General features: G+C 40.3%; 4 protein-coding genes and 1 long non-coding RNA gene across 5 annotated transcripts; 3 read left to right on the top strand and 2 right to left on the bottom strand.

Annotated features, from left to right (window-relative positions):
- Positions 1 to 1,127: 1,127 nt before the first annotated feature.
- On the bottom strand, positions 1,128 to 4,830 carry eif4eb (eukaryotic translation initiation factor 4eb). The gene is made up of 8 exons (XM_027029437.2): positions 4,631 to 4,830; positions 4,446 to 4,521; positions 3,393 to 3,493; positions 3,102 to 3,197; positions 2,944 to 3,007; positions 2,673 to 2,786; positions 2,436 to 2,575; positions 1,128 to 2,260 (listed from the first exon to the last, which is right to left on the bottom strand). Exons 2-8 carry the CDS (start codon positions 4,497 to 4,499, stop codon positions 2,146 to 2,148), a joined length of 684 nt encoding a protein of 227 aa, XP_026885238.1. The 5' UTR covers positions 4,500 to 4,521; positions 4,631 to 4,830; the 3' UTR covers positions 1,128 to 2,145.
- A 91-nt stretch (positions 4,831 to 4,921) lies between these two features.
- fam241a (family with sequence similarity 241 member A) lies at positions 4,922 to 6,292 on the top strand. The gene is made up of 2 exons (XM_027029438.1): positions 4,922 to 5,087; positions 5,988 to 6,292. Exons 1-2 carry the CDS (start codon positions 4,983 to 4,985, stop codon positions 6,270 to 6,272), a joined length of 390 nt encoding a protein of 129 aa, XP_026885239.1. The 5' UTR covers positions 4,922 to 4,982; the 3' UTR covers positions 6,273 to 6,292.
- A 5,368-nt stretch (positions 6,293 to 11,660) lies between these two features.
- LOC113589673 (alcohol dehydrogenase 1-like) lies at positions 11,661 to 14,712 on the top strand. The gene is given in 11 exon segments (XM_027029436.2): positions 11,661 to 11,766; positions 12,278 to 12,379; positions 12,640 to 12,753; positions 12,755 to 12,782; positions 12,911 to 12,924; positions 12,926 to 12,999; positions 13,102 to 13,321; positions 13,498 to 13,758; positions 13,869 to 14,001; positions 14,103 to 14,241; positions 14,333 to 14,712. Coding segments are annotated over 11 exon segments (1,134 nt in total). The 5' UTR covers positions 11,661 to 11,748; the 3' UTR covers positions 14,364 to 14,712.
- A 2,693-nt stretch (positions 14,713 to 17,405) lies between these two features.
- Positions 17,406 to 18,797, bottom strand: LOC113589679. The gene is made up of 2 exons (XR_003412012.2): positions 18,716 to 18,797; positions 17,406 to 17,603 (listed from the first exon to the last, which is right to left on the bottom strand). It is a non-coding gene; the product is annotated as an uncharacterized LOC113589679 (long non-coding RNA).
- Positions 18,798 to 19,567: 770 nt separating this feature from the next.
- Positions 19,568 to 22,843, top strand: LOC113589678 (alcohol dehydrogenase 1-like). Its single transcript, XM_027029442.2, is given in 12 exon segments — positions 19,568 to 19,673; positions 20,184 to 20,285; positions 20,547 to 20,688; positions 20,818 to 20,905; positions 21,008 to 21,107; positions 21,109 to 21,228; positions 21,405 to 21,501; positions 21,504 to 21,620; positions 21,623 to 21,663; positions 21,774 to 21,906; positions 22,008 to 22,146; positions 22,238 to 22,843. Coding segments are annotated over 12 exon segments (1,128 nt in total). The 5' UTR covers positions 19,568 to 19,655; the 3' UTR covers positions 22,269 to 22,843.
- The last annotated feature ends 281 nt before the right edge of the window (positions 22,844 to 23,124 follow it).

Consider the following 23,124-nt stretch of genomic DNA (forward strand, 5'->3'; position numbering starts at 1 on the left):
GTGTCCTGAGTTATTAAACTGAGCTGACCCAAACCGAACTCCACTACAGGAGACATGGCAGGTGGAATGAGGTGTAAAGTCATAAGTATTATGTCTTGTGCTGAGATGAGACATACATGTGCATAACTAGACATATTTTCTAGGATGCAATTACTTGTAACCTGTGCACACCTGTTATTCAACACAACCTAAAGTCTCTGCAGCTAGTGTCATATTTAGACACAGCTACCAACAAGATGCAGTACTGTTGTAGTGACAGATCCATCTTATAGGGGCTTTATCAAACTTGGAGAGTAGCAGTGTGTTCATAGGCATTGGCAGCATGCCCAAGACACTGTTCAACTCTATATCAGTATTTAAATTGGCTGAGTGAAGATTAATTACTATGAATTCATTCTTGATATACATTTACTGGGCTAATTTAAAAATCTTATGTGACATCATGTTCTTTTGTCCCCCACCCTTCCCCCCTTTTTTCTCTCTTAAACAATCTGTGAAACAAACAATTAGCTCAGTAAATATTCCAGTGGCTCCAAGACTTCCATATTCAGTCTTCAGTATAGCAGTGAGGCCAAGTTATAAATAGGAGAGTACAACGTTAGATTTTTTTTTTTTCCTCCAGACATTCTAACAAATGTACAGTCATGAGCAATGAACTGTTGCAGTAGACACATCGCCTGAGTGAGTCTGAACTAGTAAGCAGTCTAGATCTGGATTGCTTCTTGTGCTGCTAGCTTAGACCTGCATGTTCCCCCTAAAACTATATTTGCAGGAGCAAAATTAAACAGCATTTTAGATCCACTGTTAGTGATCAATCAGACTCAATCAATGTTACATACTGATTATTGAGAACACAAATGTCAGCCTCAAACTCCAAACCAGCTTTTTTTTAAAATGGAAACCACCCAGTTTGCATCTATTTTTAAGTAACTGTCTAATAATTTTGTTTTTAAAGCTCATCCGTTGACATGAAAATCAAATTCAATGTTTAAGGGAATTCAGTGCCACAGTTAACACTGTGGTTTTGAAAGATAATTTGGGAGACTCCTCTATTCTGCTGTTGAACCCATAACTAATCATTCATCTCACAGCAACAAGCAGCTTAACCACAAATGAATAAGCACATATGAAACACTCCAATGTCTTTTTTAATACATGTCATATAACTAATTTGTGTTCATGCAACACAACAGGATTAAACATTTATGAACATATTTTTGCCATTTTTAAGAGAAATAATTTCAATCCACATAAACCTATTTAAGGACCTAGTGATAAGATGTGTCTAGGCTGAATGAAGTTAAACTCAACTTCATTCAAACAAGAACAAAACTGTTCATTACAGCATCACTAAAGTCCTGCATTCTACCATTATAACAAGGAATGTAAAACTCATTTGCATCAAATAATTCAAAATATAAAAAACACTTTACTGAATTGCAAAACCCCAAATTTAATAATGTTAATGCTGAAAGAAATAAGGCAGTCTTATGAAGATTTGCTTGATTACATGCACTCAGTGGCCTTGACCAACCAAAATGAAATGTTAAGATAAATCTGAATAAATTAACATGTTTATGCTCAATAGGCACTAAGGCAGCAAGGCTGCCAGATAAGAGCACACAGGCATTTTCTTTCCTTTGCCTTTAAATAATTCAACACAGATTTGTTTTAAAAAGAATATCTTACAAACAAGTCCTGTATAACGATGGATATCTGAGCTGATTTAAGTCATATTTTGTGAACCTGCATTGTTATGTTGGGACGTCTGATTCAGATCATCACACCTGAATGGTTTTTGCTCGGGTGGATTTAATTTGCTTGAACGTTTGTAGTGTGTTACATGCTGACATAGTTCCCATTGACATACTTTGGGACTTGTATAGCCTATAGGCCTGTGCTACCTGAAATGTGGAAGATAGGGATTCCTACCAGGGCTCTGAACTATTAGTAGTTGGGGGTTGATGGTATTTTGAGCCCAAATCTGTTAATATGTAGCTTTGGTTTAGGGTAGGATCTGCTCAACACCCCCCCACCCCCACCCCCCAAAAAAAGAGAATCAAAAAGCATCAGATAGTGAGACAGAAAGGAAGGGAGAGTGAGGAGAGTGAAAGAAAGTGTGTGAGAAAAACCAGGCTCAGAACCTCAGGCCACAAACTTGTTCTTTGTAGTAGAGCCACTTTTAGTGGCTGTGTCGGCATGAGACTGATAGCCAATTGTCATCTTCATAGGGATGCCTAATCTCTCCTTATACACCCTCCTGTGGAAGCAACCAGGTATACACAAACAGATGCACGCATCCACAAATTCTCACACACACACACACACACACACACACACACACACACACACACAAAGATATGCCTGTTTTTTATACAGTACTTACAACTTAAGTGTTTCCTCCCCCAAAATGTGTTCGTGTGTATCCACCTTACCCTATGTGTGTTATGGCTTCTCTGTTCTCATAGTCAGTTGTCCAGACTGCAATTTTATCCCCTTTTGTTCGTACATTGACTACAGCACCGCACACATCATCGCTGTAGTCATCGAAAGCCTCTCCTATGAGGCATAGGAGCTGCGACCACACAGAGAAAAATTACAGCAGGCTTGAAGCTGCAAGCGGCTGTGAGTGTGTGAGCAAAATGAAGGAGCAGACCCACTGGGACACCCACCGTTTCCAGCCAAAAACGGTCCAGGTCAAGTTTCCTCTGCTGCTTGTTGAGGGTGATGAGCCAGCGGCCTCCTTTCTTATTCCTCTCGTCCTCCCACATGGGCTCGATCCCATCCTACCACAAACACACGTGGACCACACTGACATCACTGCCCCAGCTATGTGGTTTAAAGCTAGAGGCTGAACTTATAGTGTATCACCACAAAGACATATTTCATTGGCCTCACTTCTGTTCTATGGAGAGATATTTAAAGCTTTAAACCAGAACTCACCTTGAACAGTGAGTAGTCACAGCCCGACATCAAATTACTGGACAGCTGAATGTGATTGTAAAGCCTAGAAAGGCAAACGATCTGTCAATCTGAAAGTAAGATGTCGCTGTCCTGTAAATTATCCTCTGGTATTGCATAAAGCATACAGATAGACTTACGCCCAAAAATCCTCTACCGTGTCAACCTTGGAAATCAGCCGCAGGTTTGCTTGCCATGTTTTGCTCTTGTCATTTTTGAAGAACCATAAAGACCATCTGTTGAAGATTTGCAGAGCAGAAATACATCCTTTGCAATGACAAATGGGATCCGAAAGATTTTAAAAATTATTTACACCTAATACATTACATGCCTGCCAAAAAACAAAAACAAGCAACAAAAAAATATAAATAATGTGTTAAATTCAAAGTGCTAATATGAACAGAAGATACTATACAGGACTGGTGATCTACCTGTTTTGTAGCGGATGTTTGATGTAGCACTCAGGGCTGACAATCTCTTGGCTTTCCTCTGAGTTCTCTTCTTCACTCTTAGATGGATTTGAAATTATTTCCTGGAGGACAGGAATATCAGCAATAAATGGCTGATACAAAAACACTCATTATTACAATATACATCCATTTCTAACATTTGAAGGGGCCTCGATCTGTTTGGTCATTTGTGTTGAAATTAATCATGCCTTGAAACATGTCTTTATCTCTGCTACCTATAAAACACAACAGCTGGAACAAAAACCAAGCAAGAGGAATGTCCAACAGGGCCTCGTGGTGGTGTTTCATTTCACGCCAAGACCGTGAAAAGCATTATTTTAACATTGTTTTTTAAATCGGTAACTTGCTCGCCATCGGCTGTACTACGGTAGCCAACTATACTAATGGAAAACCTTACTGAGGGCGCACTGTATAGGTGCAGATGTGGCAAGCGAAGTTACTCGAGCATATGTTAACCGCAGCTGTCAGCCCGCTTTTACCACTGTCAATATACTGTTTTCATGATAACGCAAGCTAAATTAACTCAGATTCTGAGCTACAATGTGATGGCAAATTCTGCCTAGCAATAATGAACAGGAAGGGCTAGCTTGCTAACTAGCTATGATTTTACTCTCTTGCTAACTATTGACAACGCCATGAGGGGTAGCATACGACAACAACAACAAAAAACTTAAATGTTAAAAATGTCTGCATAAGTGGCCAAGGTTATTGCACACATCTGAAATATCTAATCTTACTTAAATTAGCTAGCTAGTTAGCCAAGTTACGGTGAGTCTCAAAACAAGACAACTAGTCTCAGCCTAACTTGTTAGATAGCTCGAAGTTAACGTTGTGAGACTTTAAGCTATCCCATTCAAACAACTCGATTAAGTTTAATAAAGTGTGAGTGTAGGTTACGTTACGTTGTCATTATGAGCTAAACCCATCTATACATTTATTCCTGTTGGAAGATCGACTTCTGATTGTTGAACAGTACACGGAAAATAAAAATATTAGGGTAATGCATTGACTCACCGGCTCCGCAGTCGCCATTTTACATGACTTGTGCACAGGCCTCATGTGGAACATTCAATCTCATTGGAGAAAGCATCTGAAAATACATGTAGGACTGGATGAGAGTCCAACACAACCTCAGGCTGACGGATCATCAGCACTAATGTAAATATTCAGCTCACACCAATTTAATTAAAAATAAATACCTATAAGATACTATTGTTTGGCCTTATCCTCTTCTGCTTAGGCTGATTGTAAGAATTAAAGCGGTTATGAATTTGTAGGGCAACATTTGCAGCACATAGCTAAACAGACATTGTAGAAATATAATATAGAATAAAAATACACCTAAAATAGTAATCGATAATAGCAATAATAATGCATTATATAGTTCTGATATTTATGTGGGTTTTGGTATGGCGAATGAAGCTTTTATTCACTCGCGATTTTGACGTCACCGAGTCCCGTGTTTGACAGATTATACCGGAAGCATTTCAAACACGGTTCACATATTCAATCTTGGCTGACGCTTCAACTGGTTTTGGCGTTTAGCGAAACATGTCTAGTGAACTGCCGGCAGTTAATGACGCAGCGATGATACAGCGCGAGGTAGGGAGTCGAAGCAGGTATCCCTATGAGTATGCAGCGCGGGCGCCTGAACAGGTAAGCGAGTTCGTTGTACTGTATTCTGATCATTGAGAAATGTGTGGGCTGGCCCTTAGCCTAATGGCTGGGTTATCTGGGAAATCAAAGACTCATAGACAAACATCACGCTTAAAATAAACACATTTGGCGTACTGAATATCTTTTGTTATGATTGGTGCTTCTAGACAGAACTTTAAGAGTTTGTCATACAGCCTAACTATCACTGTGTCTGTATGGAAATAAGCCTATTCAAATTTGCCTTGTTATCATGTTAAAATTTGCCTTGTTATAATTCGATATGTACTTGTAGGCTTCTTAGCCTAAATCAAGTCTAATTTGATAACCGTTAAATGGATTAAAAAAAAAACCTCATTCTATCACTGTGCAGTTCTTCAGTTGCTTCATGGTGAGACATGTACATAAGATCAAATAGACAGATAGTATCCTTCATATAACAGTACAAAACATTGATCATACACATATACACGTTGTGGAGTATATGTGTATAAGTACCTATTGTTCATCCTCCATCACTAAAGCCAAACCCTAACACTTACTTTGTCCTAACATAAGATTAACTCTAAAGTTGGTCTTGATCGTAAACAATCTTAGCTTCATCTGAGGCTACCAAAGAACAACACTCTGTCGACAACCTGCATGTTTAGGAATTTCACCATTGATTTGGGGATTTTTGGTTCCCACAAAGACAGAAGATCAAGACCACACATATATTTGCATAGACCAGACAATGTCATTTACAAAATGATATTCTTTTCAGAGTCTGTACAGTCACCCATTTTGATTTTCTGCTTACAGAGCAGCAGCTGTCCTTGTATGGAGGCATGCCTTCTAAATTGGAACAAATCATGATATAGGACTCATTTAATCATTTAACTGAGTACACTTCTTCCTCCTCAGAATGACCTCAGGGCAAGGGCTCGACCCCCAGGAACACCCAGCACTGAGCCTGACTCTCCTACCCAAGAGGCAGTACTAGTGGATGACTGCGAGAGGTTGGGCACCCTGTTTGGAGAGCTGAACAAGTGTTTGCGAAGCATAGGCTTTGGGCAGCTCTACTTTGGGGAGAAGATTGTGGAGCCTGTGGTGGTCTTGCTCTTCTGGGTGCTCCTTTGGTTCCTCGGCATCCAGGCCCTGGGTCTCGTGGGAACTCTGTGCATTGTCATCATCTACATCCAGAAGTAAAGACAGTGGCAGCAAAGACATCGGGGAGAACTGACTAACAAGTGCCAACCTCAGGGCAAAAGATGGAGGGAGAGGCAGATGGAGATTCTTTCTTTTTTGTGCCTGTCTAACACAGATCATTTACGGTGGTTTTTGGGTCTCTGTCCTTTGCCAGTCTCAGATAACTGCATGCATGTACAGTGCCTTGCAGATGTTTTTGCTGGATGAATATTTGGAGCCTGTGTATCATTTATAATGCAGAAAATTGGGGGGGGGGGGGGGGGGGGGGGGTGAGGGATTAAAAATGGCTTTAAGGAGCAACAAACGATGGGATTCTAGTAAATGATGTATGTCTTTGATGATGAAGCAGAGCAGGATTATGGAATCATACAGTACCACAGTAGCAAAAGATTAATTTATGCTATGTATGCCCTAATTGAGGTGTTTTTGATATGCATGCCCTTTTAATATAAATTCATACTGAATTGTAAATGCATATTCATGACTACCATGAATATTAAAGATTTTTTAAAAAGACTTTAAAAGAAATAATAGGAATGATGCAATTTACCTTATTCAAACAAAATGATACTTAGCATATCAGTTTTTTTAAGAGGAATTCTGGAGAGATTGCTGGGTATACCATTTCGATTCTGCATTAGTCATTCTTGCGTTCTTCATACAAGTGCACTAGAGGGCAATCTTTTCCCTGACCACTATGTTCAGAAAACATAAACAGAAGATGATCTTCACTTAAAAGTTCATGGCTGGATATAGGCATGGGAACAGGGTAAATAGATATATAATAGGGTCCTTATAGGGTCCATCATTATTGTTTGAATTGCCATAGTTCTGCATGGACCTACTGCATGAGCTTATATTGGGGATAATGGATATATCTGATTTTATGTACACTCATGATTAGTGAATTAACCAAAATGCAGCTATTATTACATGAGACTGGGAATCTGTGCAATATCAATTTGCATCTCTGATAACTGCATTACAATTACCGTGATCTCTGTCTCTGTCATGCTAAGAAACATTTTATCTATACAAATTCATATTTATTGCATACTAATAATGTATTCACATAGTTATCTGGCTTGTTAATGCAAATTAGTGCAAAAATGTATCCTTCAAATGTATTGATACAATTGATACCTTTTTTGTAAAGAGGCAATACCCAACTAAATTATGTTCTTTAAATGCTTTAATTCTGAAGAGGAAGTCCTGAAATGTTGATATGAACAATACACTATATTTATCTAAATTAGACTTTTTTTTTTTGGATGATTATCTGTAAATGTGATCACAGAAGGGAAGACTGGTATTGCTATGGCCATATCACAGTGTTTTGCCATCATTGTCATTCACTAAAATAATTTTCTGTGCATAGTTTGCAGTTTAAGGCTGTTTAGTTATGCCTTAGTTATCACACCTTTTTCCATAATTTAGATACTCATTTAAGAAATCATGCTATATTTTCTATCACTGTTTTGGGAAACTGGGACAATTCATTTTAAAGCTAGTAGTTTTTAAAATATTGTAAATCTCTATCCATAATTGAAATGTACTTAATATTATCTAAATAAAAAATTCTATAAGTTTTAAAGAAAATTGTGTTTCATTTGAATGTATATATTAATGACCATGCAAGTGGCAGAGAATCTAAATAAGAAAGATATTTCTTGATTAAAGTTCTGTTGTGTAGATGCATGTGCAAATTAACAGATCATGACTGGAGTAATTACAGATAATGGAAAACTAGCTAAGAATCTGAAGAGCCAGCCATCTACTTTTGGAATGTCACTCACTACTTTTGGAACATCTGATATGTTAGAATTGCCATAAAGAGCTTAAATGTCACTTATTTAACATACTGGCTTGGCAGTGGCAGTGGCTATTGATAGGGGCTAATGAATGAATGTGTAATCTTGTAACATACTGGCACTTAGACCAGCCAGATCATCAGGTTAGAGCAGGTTAGCTTCATCACATAGCTACACTGCACAACTTCACTGTATTTCAACCAATTTTTCTTTTTTCATTTATTCTACATTTTCATATATATAAAAAGCCTAATGTTTGCCTTACCTTTGGAGACATGTGAATAGTGTTTCTATAGAACTATGAACATAAGTGTGTGCGGCAGGGTGACCAGTTTCCCGGTGAAGGTCAGTGGCCAGAGCAGGGTAGGCTCCTGGATGCATTATATCATCTGGAGGCAGAGCTGTAGGTGTGCCATAAAAGTCAGAGGGAGCTACATGAAACCATCTCAAGCACTCAGCATAACTGGAGAGTACAGGAGATCTGCCTATGTAAAGAAGGGATACACAAACACATGCACTATAAACACAAACAACATACACATGAAAACACCACACACCCCCTGCAGGCTACAGCCACCCCTGCTCGCTAATGTGAGTATTTGAGCATTGTCAGCCACCTCGCTAACAAGTTTGCTGAGAGAGCAGCGCTCCATGCCAGATCGTCTGATAGAAATGGTCAGGACAGTAGCTCAAGGCAGCCAAATGTGAGCAGATCCACCTCTCAGCAAGGCAAGAGCTCCACAGCATAACCAATCTTAATGCCAAGCTTTGGTGAGCAAATTCACTAGTAGTGATGTTGACCATCTGCTATTTCACTAATCACTTCAACGATGAGGTAAACTAGTCCTTTCTTCCACTTTCCTGTGGCCACACCTAGAACAAGCTACAACACAGTCATCAGTTCAGCACTGTATTTTTACAGCGCTGGTGGACGAAAACCCATGAGAACTGCAAGGGCTTTAATATATTGTTCAGAAAAGCATGTGTTGACTGTGCTAACTTTGTGACCTCTTTATATTGACACACGCAGTGCTAAGACGACAAATACAGAGGCGGACAAGATGATGAGGTACTTTTAATGCCCCTATGAACATGTTGGATCATACGCACTAATACTTGCAGATTCAGTAATAAGCCATTGCGGTTGTAAGGTATTCATGGATGCTGCAGAAGGGAAAGGTCATGTGCTAAACTGTCCTTGTCTGCACTGCACCTTCATTCTGTCACATACCCGCACAAGTGATCACCAGGACATGTACACATATTCCACTGGTTCTTAGGTTCCACAGCTTCATGAAGAGCTGAACAACAAGATTTGGACAGGTTTGTGCATGTGTCTATGCGTATTATGTAATGCATATATGCTATTTTTACTTTGCTATGTCGAAATGATCCAAGTCCCTCGTTCAAGTGTTTCTTTCTGTGTAGGTCTCATATTTGAGGTGCAAATCAGAGCATGCAGAGACTGGAGTAAACATTTTAGAGCAGCAGCAGAAGAAAGAGATGGAGTTAAGCTGTAGCTCCACCCAGGAGCTTATGTCCAGTCAAGATATGGGCAGCATCGTGGAGAGCTTGAGACTTAAAACTCAACAGGTCTGTAGCACTGTACAAAGGCAAAACATCTTAGAAATAGCCCAGCGGGTGTGCACTCGCTCACTGTCACCAGCAGAAGCCTCTGAGCGGCCAATGGCTACAGGCTAAGACAGAAAAAGATGCAGAGGGAATACAGCAACTAACCAGTAGGTCACTAAGAGGGCAGAGCCTGGACTAAGGGCTATTGCAGGCCCTAGATGAACATCTGGAAATCTGGAGGCAGAGACAGAGAGAAATGAATTGATTTGCCATAATATTAAACTGCAGTAAACTGTGACAGCTGAATAACAGAAAGTGAATGAATCTGTTTGCCTCTTTGTTTCTCAGTTGTGGTATCCAGCAAAAGTTGGAGGTGTAGTGAAAGCGATCGTGTGAGTTATGGGAGAACAAGTATTTGTATTTCTCCAGGGCACAGTCTTTATGCTCTTCAGCCTCTCCTCCTCTGCCTCCAGCAGATTCTAGTGGAGGCCATGAACTATACCATTTAACACACACTGTGATGACTCAGTGTGTCTTTATGTGTGCAAGTGAGTGAAACATTTCAGAAAGTAAAAATGTGATCTCCCAAGAAACAACAGAAACAACAACAAAAAGGAATCTGAATTATGTTTTAAAATAAAGTTTTAAAACTACATTTGATAAGGATAGGTTTTCGAACTATAACCTGTAAAAAGTCTAAAATGTGTAGTAGAGAGCTGAAAACACCCTAAATGTTTTTAAAACTCCAATACCAGGTGTAGTCCTAATATAAAACATATTCATTTGATTAGAATCACTGCACAGAAATCTTCTGCTTTGGTCAAAGTTTCAAACCTTTGCTATGTGTGCTATGAAGAAGCTTCTCTAATTCATATGCTCTGGCCTTAATAACTTTTAAAAAACACCCTTGAAATACATAGCAATACAAAAATCAGCTGTGTCTCTATAGTTACTGTGTCTGGTACCTCTCACTATACTCTATACTCCTGACTGAATTTCCAGTCTGTACATACACAGACACATTTACTGCTAAGTTCAGGCAGTTACCTAGAGATTGCATAACCCCAAACCCTACATATCCTAAAACATGCAGCTCTTAGCTAATCTGTTTATTTAAATTTCTAGCAGCCTAACTTTCAATATTCAGCAAACACAGGAACATGAAAAGAAAACAAATTGTTTAGCTAAAATGGCATGTTATAAAAAAAAATAGACCTATCAGAACAGAATACATTCTGCAGGTTATCACAATGGCAAAAATGCTGCATTAAGGTAGTAAGGTAGTAAGTAAGGTAATGCTGCATTAATTCCAATTCATGCTGAGGCAAGTGTTCATCTTGGGGAAAATGTACACAGCTCCTTTCTGGTTGTCATGACTCATGTGCGATAAGTCCTCTTTGTGATTGCTGACTGCAGGTCCATTTGCTCCTGTGACAGAAGTGGCACAGAGGGAGCGAGAGGGGAGTGGAGTTCAGAAGAGTCTTTATTATCCATAACCGCTAATCTGGAGCGTGGAAAAAAGACGCTAATAAACGCAGCAGCGGAGAGTGTTTGTGGATCGGGCACTGGCGAAAGCTCTATAGAAATAAGAGACTGGCACTGTGCAGCGCTGACAACAGGTACCTCTGGGCTTATAAAGGGAAAACACAAGAGGGCAAAACATGGAACAGTGCTGGGGTGCGGTTTGTGTGTGTGTGTGTGTGTGTGTGTGTGTGAGAGAGAGAGAGAGAGAGAGAGAGAGAGAGAGAGAGAGAGAGAGAGAGAGAGAGAGAGAGAGAGAGAGAGAGAGAGAGTGGGCGTGTCCCTCCTGCTGGGAGGCCGGAGTACCCTGACAGCTTCATAGGCTACTTTATGTTTACTGGCAGCTGGCCTTAATTATACTCTTATGTATGCTTTGCAGTCAATTAAAATGTAATGTATAATTGTGGTACTTGCTGTTTTTTTCTTTATCAGTGAATCTGTTTACTGTACTATAGTCCCTCCCTAAAGAGGGAGAGAGGGAGGCCTTACTTCCTTACTGAGACGTTGGTGTTGGGATATAAATCAGTGCCAAACATTTTGTGCTCCCTCTTTCCAACTGACTGCACAAAGCCATGGCTACTGTAGGAAAGGTATGTATCTTTTGTCCTGCTTTCTTTTAGAAGAGCTCACTAGTCTTCAATATCTGCTCTTTCCCTTTTTCAAATTTTGTTGGCATTCACCAATAACAAACAATAATGTCAACAATCAACGTTTTGATGCTCCATGTACAGTTTAACAAAGCTGTAATGCACATTCTGACGGTGTTTAGAATGCAATTGCAGCAGATATCATTTGATCTGAGGTAACTGCTTTTCATTATTCAGTATAGGATCTTGCAGGTTGCTTTATTGTTACATAATGATGTTATTACAGTTACACCTGCATTTTATTTTTAATATTTTACTGTGGTTTTAAATTCAGCTCTACTGTCTACATAAGAATCAGTGTTCCAGTCAGAAAAACAGATGGTTTGAAAAGCTCCCTGTATAGCCATAGATAAGTGAATATACAGAACTCACACATACTGCACTACTGGTATGAGAAGCAGAATTTTTATTCACAGATAATCTGTCTTAGACTCTGTGTGTTTGTATGCTTTAGGTAATTAAATGTCAGGCTGCTGTTGCCTGGGAGCCCAATGTTCCAATGGTGATAGAAGAGATCGAAGTGGCTCCACCCCAAGCAAATGAAATACGAATCAAGGTTAAACATCTCCTGTGTATTTCTTGACTGTTCAGACCACAGTGCCAAATCTGCAACTCAACATAGCAGAGAACAAGTTCCTTCTTCTATGAAAACATGCCAAATCAGTGAGACATAACTAACAGGCTTCCAAAAGATTTACAGCACAAACAAATATTGTAAGATTAAAGTATCGATTCAAAAACAAGCTCAGTCAAACTGATCTTCAGGCTCTGGGTGGGAATCTGGATGCTGATATGTGACTGTGCCCTGGGCTCTAGGTGATAGCTACAGGTGTGTGTCACACCGACCTCTACCACCTGTTTGAGGGGAAGAACAAGGAGGGTTTCCCTGCTGTCCTGGGCCATGAGGGTGCAGGTGTGGTGGAGAGTGTTGGGGCCTGGGGTAACCGAGTTCAAACCAGGTGAAAATAGCCAGCACATTTAACAAACTCTCGGTCACTCACCAGTCCTGCTCCATTTTCTTTAAGATTGCATTGATTTGCCTATGGAGGATACTGAGAGTGTCTCTCTGTTTGTTGATGCGTTGCAGGTGATAAAGTCATTCCCCCTTTTCCTCTCTCAGTGTAGAGAGTGCAGGTTTTGCAAGTGCCCAAAGACTAACTTGTGTGATCAGAGTTGGTAAGAAACTTACATAATTGGTCATAAATATGGAAATACCCTAAACGACAAGGCAAACAGGCTGTAACGGGAGGTTTATAAATGCAGAATGAAAATTTACAGGTCTAGCGATCGGTATGCTCAGATGTCAGACACCACCACACGCTTCTCGTGTCGTGGTCAGCCCATCCTGCAGTTCATGGGCACCAGCACCTTTTCGGAGTATACCGTCCTGAACCAGGTTGCCGTGGCGAAGATCCACGATGATGCCCCACTTGAACGCGTATGCCTGCTTGGTTGTGGCATCTCAACCGGCTACGGAGCCGCTATCAACACTGCCAAGGTATGTGCAATTCCACAGTTAAAGATTAATATGCAGTAAATCTCAGTGGGACTAAGGGGTGGAAAATGTACTGTACACATTGGTAGAGCCCAACCCATCATGTGTAAACAGTGTTGACTATGAGACTAATGGCTTGGGTGTGCTGCTGCAAAAATAGGTCTTTATTGTGCATGCAGGTGGAGCCAGGGTCTGTGTGTGCAGTGTTCGGGCTGGGTGCAGTGGGCCTTGCCGCTGTCATGGGCTGCAAAAATGCTGGCGCTTCCAGGATCATTGCTGTGGACATAAATGAACAGAAGTTTGAAAAGGCCAAGATCTTTGGAGCCACGGACTTTGTAAACCCGAAATCGCACAAAAAGCCCATCAGTGAGGTTCTGGCAGAAATGACCAATGGGGGGGTAGACTTCTCAATGGAGTGCGTGGGCAATGGGGCTGTTATGGTAAGCAGCGTTAATGTGGGTTTGTATATTGAACATTTTCCATATGTGTAAGTTCTGATTAAAGTGCCTATGTGTGTCAGTATTTCATATATATGAGCATTTATTTGTAGAGGAGTGCGCTGGAGTCCTGTGTTAAAGGCTGGGGAGTGAGTGTGCTGGTTGGTTGGACTGATGTTCAGGACTTCTCTGCTCGGCCAATTCAACTAATTTCTGGAAAGACCTGGAAGGGATCCCTTTTTGGGGGTAAATGGTCAAAGGCAAAATTAATTTACAAGGAATCAAAGGGTTTTACTCTGATGAATCTTATTAGTTAATATGTGAATGTCTGTGTATATTTATTGCAGGCTTTAAGAGTAAGGATTCTGTCCCAAAGCTAGTGCTGGACTACATGGCTGGACGTATAATGCTGGACGAGTTTGTGACACACACTATGAGTCTGGATCAGGTCAACGACGCTGTTCAGCTCATGAAAACTGGCGGCTGGTACTTTCTCCATTATTCTGCTACTTTCAAATGTTTTTGTTTATAAAAAACTTGTGTATTTAAGTAACACACATTTCCTTTTTTCAAACAGCATTCGAACCATCATAAATCTATCCAAATGAGAAGTCGATGGCCGGTCAAATACCATAGCTGTCTTCCCATTCTGCTACATTTTTTTATGTAATTGGGGCTCTGAAATCCTATAGTACTCATAAAAACATAAAATCATACACATGCAAGAATTCATGAATTTGCCTGAATTTATGCTAGCTCTGAGAAATGTCATCTGCATAGAATTTTAAGTTTATAACCGACAATTTGTGAACTGTATTGTATTTGTGAATTGTATAACTAATGTTCTAGTTAAACTATTACGCAAATATTAGAAGAAGCTTCCCTAATACTAAAAGACACATTTATGCTCCTATGTAAACTTAGCATGTGAGAGAATAAAATGCAAATGCAAAGATACTTCAGCTTCCAATCTTATTTAAATATTACAGTATTGTCTCCTTACCTTCATAATAACGTTGACCTTGGCTAACTCACTGTGGGTCTAACTTGGTAATAAAAAGAGAAAATTTAAGCTATACTGGTGATGATCATACATCCACACTTTCTCTTTTCCAAATATGACTCCACCATGTGTCTCTGTGATAGTGCAAAGAAGATCTTTGTATGTCATTTTGTCTTTGTCCAGTGATTTGCATGTTTGGGTCCCCCCCACTAAAATTGTACATGGAGACATCAATACAGCCAGAAACAGCTCTGCCAACATCACAACCATCTATCCCTCCTCCCCCACCTCCTCCACCTCCTCCAGCTCCACCCCTTAAAAGGCGCAATTATCGCCTTATAAGGGGTGGGCCAGCCCCAAGATGTTACTGCTCTCTGAGGCAATGTGGACATTGAGCATTACTTGACACTTTTGAGTGAATTGCTCAAGCCTGTAGGTGGCCAGGGGAGGACTGGACACTGCACCTAGTAACCCTACTCATGGCTAAAGCAAGGGTGGCCTATGTCACCATGGATACGGAGGAATTGGAATTATGACCAAGTCAAAGTGGTACTGTAAAAGTACAAGATCAACAGATGGCACTTCAGAGCCAACATGGTAAAGGAAGGTGAAACCCCTAAAGAATTATGAATGTGATTAGAGGATTTGCATGACAAATGGATGACACCAACGAAAGGAGGAGAAATTAGTGTACTGGAACAGTTCCCCAAGGTCATAAAGGTCATGGTGATACAGCTGAAGTTAAGAGGGAGAATGGAATGGAGAAAATCAAGGGCACCACCATGCCAGAACAATTACCCAATCCTAATTTCCCTGAATTTATTAAAAATAACATGCAATAATTCAAACATTTGCCTGAATTTTTGCTAGCTCAGTGAAATTTCATCTGCATAGAATTTGAAACTTTAAATTTGTGAACTGTATGTGTGAATTAGTTTCTATAACTAATGTTCTAGTTCAATTATAGGGCACATACACAGACATCTAGAATACACATTTATGCTTTTATGTAAACTTTTAGCATGTCAAAGAATAATAGAATGTTGAACTAACTCTTCATGGACTTGAAAATAAAGAGAAAATATGAGATATAGTGGTGAAGTTGATCCATCTACTCATTTCCTCTTTTTCAAATGATTCTACACCATGTGCAACACCCTCCCTTTCGCAACATGAAGAGTTAGGAAATTCTGGAATACATCCACTCGCATATTTCTCCAGAAGACTGAAGCCAACAGATAAATTTACATCCAAACATCTTTAACAAATACAATCTGTGGACTTCATACGTGTTTCTTTTCTGATTTTAACACTTTGTTTTGTTCACTGGCAAGTTCACCCAGAAGCATAAACCAGAGCTAGTCATTTCCACAGACTCCTTTTTAACATTTACTCATCTACTGCTGTGTAAATTGGATGAACTCCAACTGCTAAGAATCTCCCTAAATAAACATGTCCCCTTTTGCACTATTGATTTGGCCAGCAAATTATTTCTGCAGATTCTACATGGTTCTAAATGGTTAAAGTCTACAACTGATCAAATAACCCCTCTGGTAATGTGAGAGAGTGAGAGACACAAAGGGTCAGATAGGGAAATGACGATGTCATGCGTTTTTTCTAAAAGCATCAGATTAAGGCTCTTCTTGCTCATCTACTTTATGTTCTCTGTTGGTAGTCTAGGGTTTGTATGAATCTCTGCTATATTAGACAAATCTCAACCACACAGGTTTATAAAGTTGTCTAGAAAACACACAGAGACCATTCACAAGGAAAATATGCTTTAATTCAGCGTGGATGCAGACCACTGAAATTGATCTGTGTTTCAGACAGACAGAGCACCAATGACCCAAACCTCCCACTGTTAAATCAACCCTGCTGAACAGCTCTGTACCTGGCAATGCATAAGTCAATGACAAATTGTACCTTTCCAACAGAGAAAGATTCAACCAATGGGAGAACCTTCTGCAACTGTTTGGTCTTTATATGGTCACAAGACCTCAACATAAATGTTTTCCTACATGTGATTACATACAAATATGTCATGAAAGAGTCTGATGCACGCTGGTAAAACTTCACAAAAGTCATTGTTTTAATGTAATAATGTTGTGAGGCACTCTTAACAGGAGGCTGTGGTCAGAGATTTTTCTCAGGATAAACAATGAAAGAAAAAAGAACTACAGAAAGGTTTTGTTCTGTTTGGTATCATTTGGAATGACACTTTCACGTATGCTCACCATCCATAATCACCTGGCCATAACCAGCACACACAATGTTCTAAACTCCCACAATGCCCACTTAACCAACAAAGCACACAAACAAATCAGAAACATATGGGTATTCCAGGCTACCCACACACACCCACATTCACCCCCCCCCACCCCCATCCCCAACACCCACACACACTCCCAAGCAGCCAGAGCAGGACGGTACTGCAAGCAGGTCAAAGGTCACTGCCTTCCGGTCTGGTCATATCCAAGTTGAGCCACATGACTGTTCAGACGACATACTCGTAAATAAACAAATCACGGCTCGTCGCCCAATTAAACACTCCGTTACCATAATCACTCAGCCAGTCTCTTGCCCAACAGGGAACTGAACTGAGATTGGCTGATCAGTGACACGGGTGGAGTGGATTTGTCCTCCACTGGAGGAAGGCCATGTTGTTCTCACCGACCACTCTACATCTGAGACAGGAAGTGAGCGCGGCCATTGTCTTCAAGGCGACGTGTGAGGATGTCACAACCTGCATCGGTTACCAAGAGTGTGTGTTCAAACTGGGCAGAGCGTTTACCATCTCGAGTAACTGCTGTCCAACCATCAGGCCATGTTTCATCCTGCCAGCCACCTACACAAAAAGGTTAAAAAAAGTTTTTAGACTAGTGACTTTAATGACTGATCAGATATGATATAGTGGAGTTTTACATTAGCGCACAGCACACACACACACACACACAAACTACAACCAGGAGGGAAGGTTAAGGCTGTGTGAAGACAGACGAACCAGCAGGTCAACTTCTATCAAGTGCTCAGACATATACAATTGTAAGCTCCTTTTATCTAAATACATTGCTTCTTTGGTTTTAGCCATTGCAGAAAACATTTACAGCCAGATATAAATGTATCTTTATTGGCACTTGGTTATTTAGTAAACACTGCTCTGTCCTGTGCTTTAAGCTTGATATATCCCAGGTCACCTTGTTTGCTAAAGTTTACAAAAGCTGGGCTACTATACTTGTCCATGAGTCTAAGACAGGCCCTTGTTCACTCATGTGCTCCAAGTGATCTGTGTGGCCAACCAGAGCCCATAAACTACAAACTCCACCTTGCAACTCTCAACCTTTTTCATGCTGGATTTGGATTAGGTGAACAACTATGCGTACTATATTTAAATAACACCAAATTACATTTAATCAGTCACATTATAGGTTGCATAAATCTAGCAGGCTGAATAAACAGTGTGGGCCCTGTCCCTAAATTTATTTGCTGAGTCCATAGCACATTTACACGGTCACTTTAAGATGAACACAGTCATATAAATACTAGTGTTTTCTGTAGGTTGCTTGTTTGAGTGATTCAGCTTTGCCAGCCATATCCTTAAAAAAAAAGATGTGATAACTAATTTCGAACACAAGCGATGCACACTTGCAGCAAACGTCAGATAGCTTACAGGTCTGTCCTTTTGTGGAATAAGTCCAAGTCAGCCCCATCTTGCCAAAATGAACATCTACTTTAGCATTTTGTATCATTTAGCTGAATCATTTAGCGGAGAACTTGAATGTTAACGTGTGTCAGAGACTTTGACAGCTAGCATAGCACAATCTCTAATGGTTGGGTAGAGCCTGGAATAGCCTGAAATAGCCTGTTGGTTCCCCCACCCCACCCCCCCTTACCAATCAGCATGCCCATGAGGCATGTGTTAGTTGATGGGGTTTTATTTAGGTTTGATGAGGCTCTTACCTTCACAGATCATAGGTTCAATAGTGAAGACATGACCAGGCTTCATCACCCCCACAGCTTTATTCTCTACACACAAACACAAAACATCTCAGGACCGGCACTGGTATATGCAAAATGTTCAGACTGTGGCTGTTCCAGAACATAATGCTTAGTGGGACATGCAACCCTTATTCCTTCTACCCAAACATACTGTGCATATTATAGTATACAAAGTGACTAAAGTGTTCACTCTCCTTGGATTTTTTTGTATATATCTGGGGATTTTTTTGGCCACTTGATAACACAAAGTACACCATAACATCAAAGTGGATAATACACACTTCTTGTTTTTCTAAACTATTTACAAATAAAAACAATAAATAATTGACTGCATAAGTACACCCTTGCTTTGACACACAAACTGCATCTAAAGCAACCAATTCTCCAAGCAAGAGCAGGATTCTATGGTGTAACGATTCAGCTGGCCTGAGTGCCGAAGGGCATGGTGCAGGACACACAGACTCCGTCGATAATGTGATACATTTTTTAACACAACATACGAATAACAGTGGCACTCACACACAACATTACCGACAGACATCACGTAAACATAGAAGTAAACACAGACTACAATAACATTTAACAAAGACTACATGCGTGTATTGACATACAGTAGCAGACTAACAATAACCAACACAATACAAACACTGTCTGTTTAAATAGACAAAGAAACAAGGCATACGCGTTCAAATGGGGCATGTATGCTTTGCAGTCAATTAAAATGTAATGTATAATTGTGGTACTTGCTGTTTTTTTCTTTATCAGTGAATCTGTTTACTGTACTATAGTCCCTCCCTAAAGAGAGAGGGAGGCCTTACTTCCTTACTGAGACGTTGGTGTTGGGATATAAATCAGTGCCAAACATTTTGTGCTCCCTCTTTCCAACTGACTGCACAAAGCCATGGCTACTGTAGGAAAGGTATGTATCTTCTGTCCTGCTTTCTTTTAGAAGACCTCACTAGTCTTCAATATCTGCTCTTTCCCTTTTTCAAATTTTGTTGGCATTCACCAATAACAAACAATAATGTCAACAATCAACGTTTTGATGCTCCATGTACAGTTTAACAAAGCTGTAATGCACATTCTGACGGTGTTTAGAATGCAATTGCAGCAGATATCATTTGATCTGAGGTAACTGCTTTTCATTATTCAGTATAGGATCTTGCAGGTTGCTTTATTGTTACATAATGATGTTATTACAGTTACACCTGCATTTTATTTTTAATATTTTACTGTGGTTTTAAATTCAGCTCTACTGTCTACATAAGAATCAGTGTTCCAGTCAGAAAAACAGATGGTTTGAAAAGCTCCCTGTATAGCCATAGATAAGTGAATATACAGAACTCACACATACTGCACTACTGGTATGAGAAGCAGAATTTTTATCACAGATAATCTGTCTTAGACTCTGTGTGTTTGTATGCTTTAGGTAATTAAATGTCAGGCTGCTGTTGCCTGGGAGCCCAATGTTCCAATGGTGATAGAAGAGATCGAAGTGGCTCCACCCCAAGCAAATGAAATACGAATCAAGGTTAAACATCTCCTGTGTATTTCTTGACTGTTCAGACCACAGTGCCAAATCTGCAACTCAACATAGCAGAGAACAAGTTCCTTCTTCTATGAAAACATGCCAAATCAGTGAGACATAACTAACAGGCTTCCAAAAGATTTACAGCACAAAACAAATATTGTAAGATTAAAGTATCGATTCAAAAACAAGCTCAGTCAAACTGATCTTCAGGCTCTGGGTGGGAATCTGGATGCTGATATGTGACTGTGCCCTGGGCTCTAGGTGATAGCTACAGGTGTGTGTCACACCGACCTCTACCACCTGTTTGAGGGGAAGAACAAGGAGGGTTTCCCTGCTGTCCTGGGCCATGAGGGTGCAGGTGTGGTGGAGAGTGTTGGGCCTGGGGTAACCGAGTTCAAACCAGGTGAAAATAGCCAGCACATTTAACAAACTCTCGGTCACTCACCAGTCCTGCTCCATTTTCTTTAAGATTGCATTGATTTGCCCTATGGAGGATACTGAGAGTGTCTCTCTGTTTGTTGATGCGTTGCAGGTGATAAAGTCATTCCCCTTTTCCTCTCTCAGTGTAGAGAGTGCAGGTTTTGCAAGTGCCCAAAGACTAACTTGTGTGATCAGAGTTGGTAAGAAACTTACATAATTGGTCATAAATATGGAAATACCCTAAACGACAAGGCAAACAGGCTGTAACGGGAGGTTTATAAATGCAGAATGAAAATTTACAGGTCTAGCGATCGGTATGCTCAGATGTCAGACACCACCACACGCTTCTCGTGTCGTGGTCAGCCCATCCTGCAGTTCATGGGCACCAGCACCTTTTCGGAGTTATACCGTCCTGAACCAGGTTGCCGTGGCGAAGATCCACGATGATGCCCCACTTGAACGCGTATGCCTGCTTGGTTGTGGCATCTCAACCGGCTACGGAGCCGCTATCAACACTGCCAAGGTATGTGCAATTCCACAGTTAAAGATTAATATGCAGTAAATCTCAGTGGGACTAAGGGGTGGAAAATGTACTGTACACATTGGTAGAGCCCAACCCATCATGTGTAAACAGTGTTGACTATGAGACTAATGGCTTGGGTGTGCTGCTGCAAAAATAGGTCTTTATTGTGCATGCAGGTGGAGCCAGGGTCTGTGTGTGCAGTGTTCGGGCTGGGTGCAGTGGGCCTTGCCGCTGTCATGGGCTGCAAAAATGCTGGCGCTTCCAGGATCATTGCTGTGACATAAATGAACAGAAGTTTGAAAAGGCCAAGATCTTTGGAGCCACGGACTTTGTAAACCCGAAATCGCACAAAAAGCCCATCAGTGAGGTTCTGGCAGAAATGACCAATGGGGGGTAGACTTCTCAATGGAGTGCGTGGGCAATGGGGCTGTTATGGTAAGCAGCGTTAATGTGGGTTTGTATATTGAACATTTTCCATATGTGTAAGTTCTGATTAAAGTGCCTATGTGTGTCAGTATTTCATATATATGAGCATTTATTTGTAGAGGAGTGCGCTGGAGTCCTGTGTTAAAGGCTGGGGAGTGAGTGTGCTGGTTGGTTGGACTGATGTTCAGGACTTCTCTGCTCGGCCAATTCAACTAATTTCTGGAAAGACCTGGAAGGGATCCCTTTTTGGGGGTAAATGGTCAAAGGCAAAATTAATTTACAAGGAATCAAAGGGTTTTACTCTGATGAATCTTATTAGTTAATATGTGAATGTCTGTGTATATTTATTGCAGGCTTTAAGAGTAAGGATTCTGTCCCAAAGCTAGTGCTGGACTACATGGCTGGGCGTATAATGCTGGACGAGTTTGTGACACACACTATGAGTCTGGATCAGGTCAACCACGCTGTTCAGCTCATGAAAACTGGCGGCTGGTACTTTCTCCATTATTCTGCTACTTTCAAATGTTTCTGGTTATAAAAAACTTGTGTATTTAAGTAACACACATTTCCTTTTTTCAAACAGCATTCGAACCATCATAAATCCATCCAAATGAGAAGTCGATGGCCGGTCAAATACCATAGCTGTCTTCTCCTTCAGCTAAATTATTTGGTTTTATTATAAAATCGGTGCTCTTAAGTCCTATAGTACTCCTAAAACATAAATTTGTGCACATTTATTAATTTTAAAAAAATTGCCTAAATTTATGTTAGTTCAGTGATAATATAAAGAGATAAAATAAAGAGAAAATATAAGCTGTAGTGGCGAAGTTGATCTATCTACTCATTTTCTCTTTTTCAACTGATTCTACACCATGTGCAACACCCTCCCTTTCGAAACATGAAGAGTTAGGAAAAATTCTGGAATACATCCACTCGCATATTTCTCCAGAAGACTGAAGCCAACAGATAAATTTACATCCAAACATCTTTAACAAATACAATCTGTGGACTTCATACGTGTTTCTTTTCTGATTTTAACACTTTGTTTTGTTCACTGGCAAGTTCACCCAGAAGCATAAACCAGAGCTAGTCATTTCCACAGACTCCTTTTTAACATTTACTCATCTACTGCTGTGTAAATTGGATGAACTCCAACTGCTAAGAATCTCCCTAAATAAACATGTCCCCTTTTGCACTATTGATTTGGCCAGCAAATTATTTCTGCAGATTCTACATGGTTCTAAATGGTTAAAGTCTACAACTGATCAAATAACCCCTCTGGTAATGTGAGAGAGTGAGAGACACAAAGGGTCAGATAGGGAAATGACGATGTCATGCGTTTTTTCTAAAAGCATCAGATTAAGGCTCTTCTTGCTCATCTACTTTATGTTCTCTGTTGGTATTCTAGGGTTTGTATGAATCTCTGCTATATTAGACAAATCTCAACCACACAGGTTTATAAAGTTGTCT

This window comes from Electrophorus electricus, chromosome 11, assembly GCF_013358815.1.
Source record: "Electrophorus electricus isolate fEleEle1 chromosome 11, fEleEle1.pri, whole genome shotgun sequence".
NCBI lineage: Eukaryota > Metazoa > Chordata > Actinopteri > Gymnotiformes > Gymnotidae > Electrophorus > Electrophorus electricus.

Coding starts and splice junctions, on each gene's coding strand:
- eif4eb (XM_027029437.2), bottom strand. CDS start 4,499: ATGTTCCACATGAGGCCTGTGCACAAGTCATGTAAAATGGCGACTGCG. Junction 3,198..3,392: donor AAACATCCGCTACAAAACAG/GTAGATCACCAG, acceptor AATCTTCAACAG/ATGGTCTTTATGGTTCTTCA. Junction 2,576..2,672: donor ACCGTTTTTGGCTGGAAACG/GTGGGTGTCCCA, acceptor GTGTGGTCGCAG/CTCCTATGCCTCATAGGAGA.
- fam241a (XM_027029438.1), top strand. CDS start 4,983: ATGTCTAGTGAACTGCCGGCAGTTAATGACGCAGCGATGATACAGCGC. Junction 5,088..5,987: donor CAGCGCGGGCGCCTGAACAG/GTAAGCGAGTTC, acceptor CTTCCTCCTCAG/AATGACCTCAGGGCAAGGGC.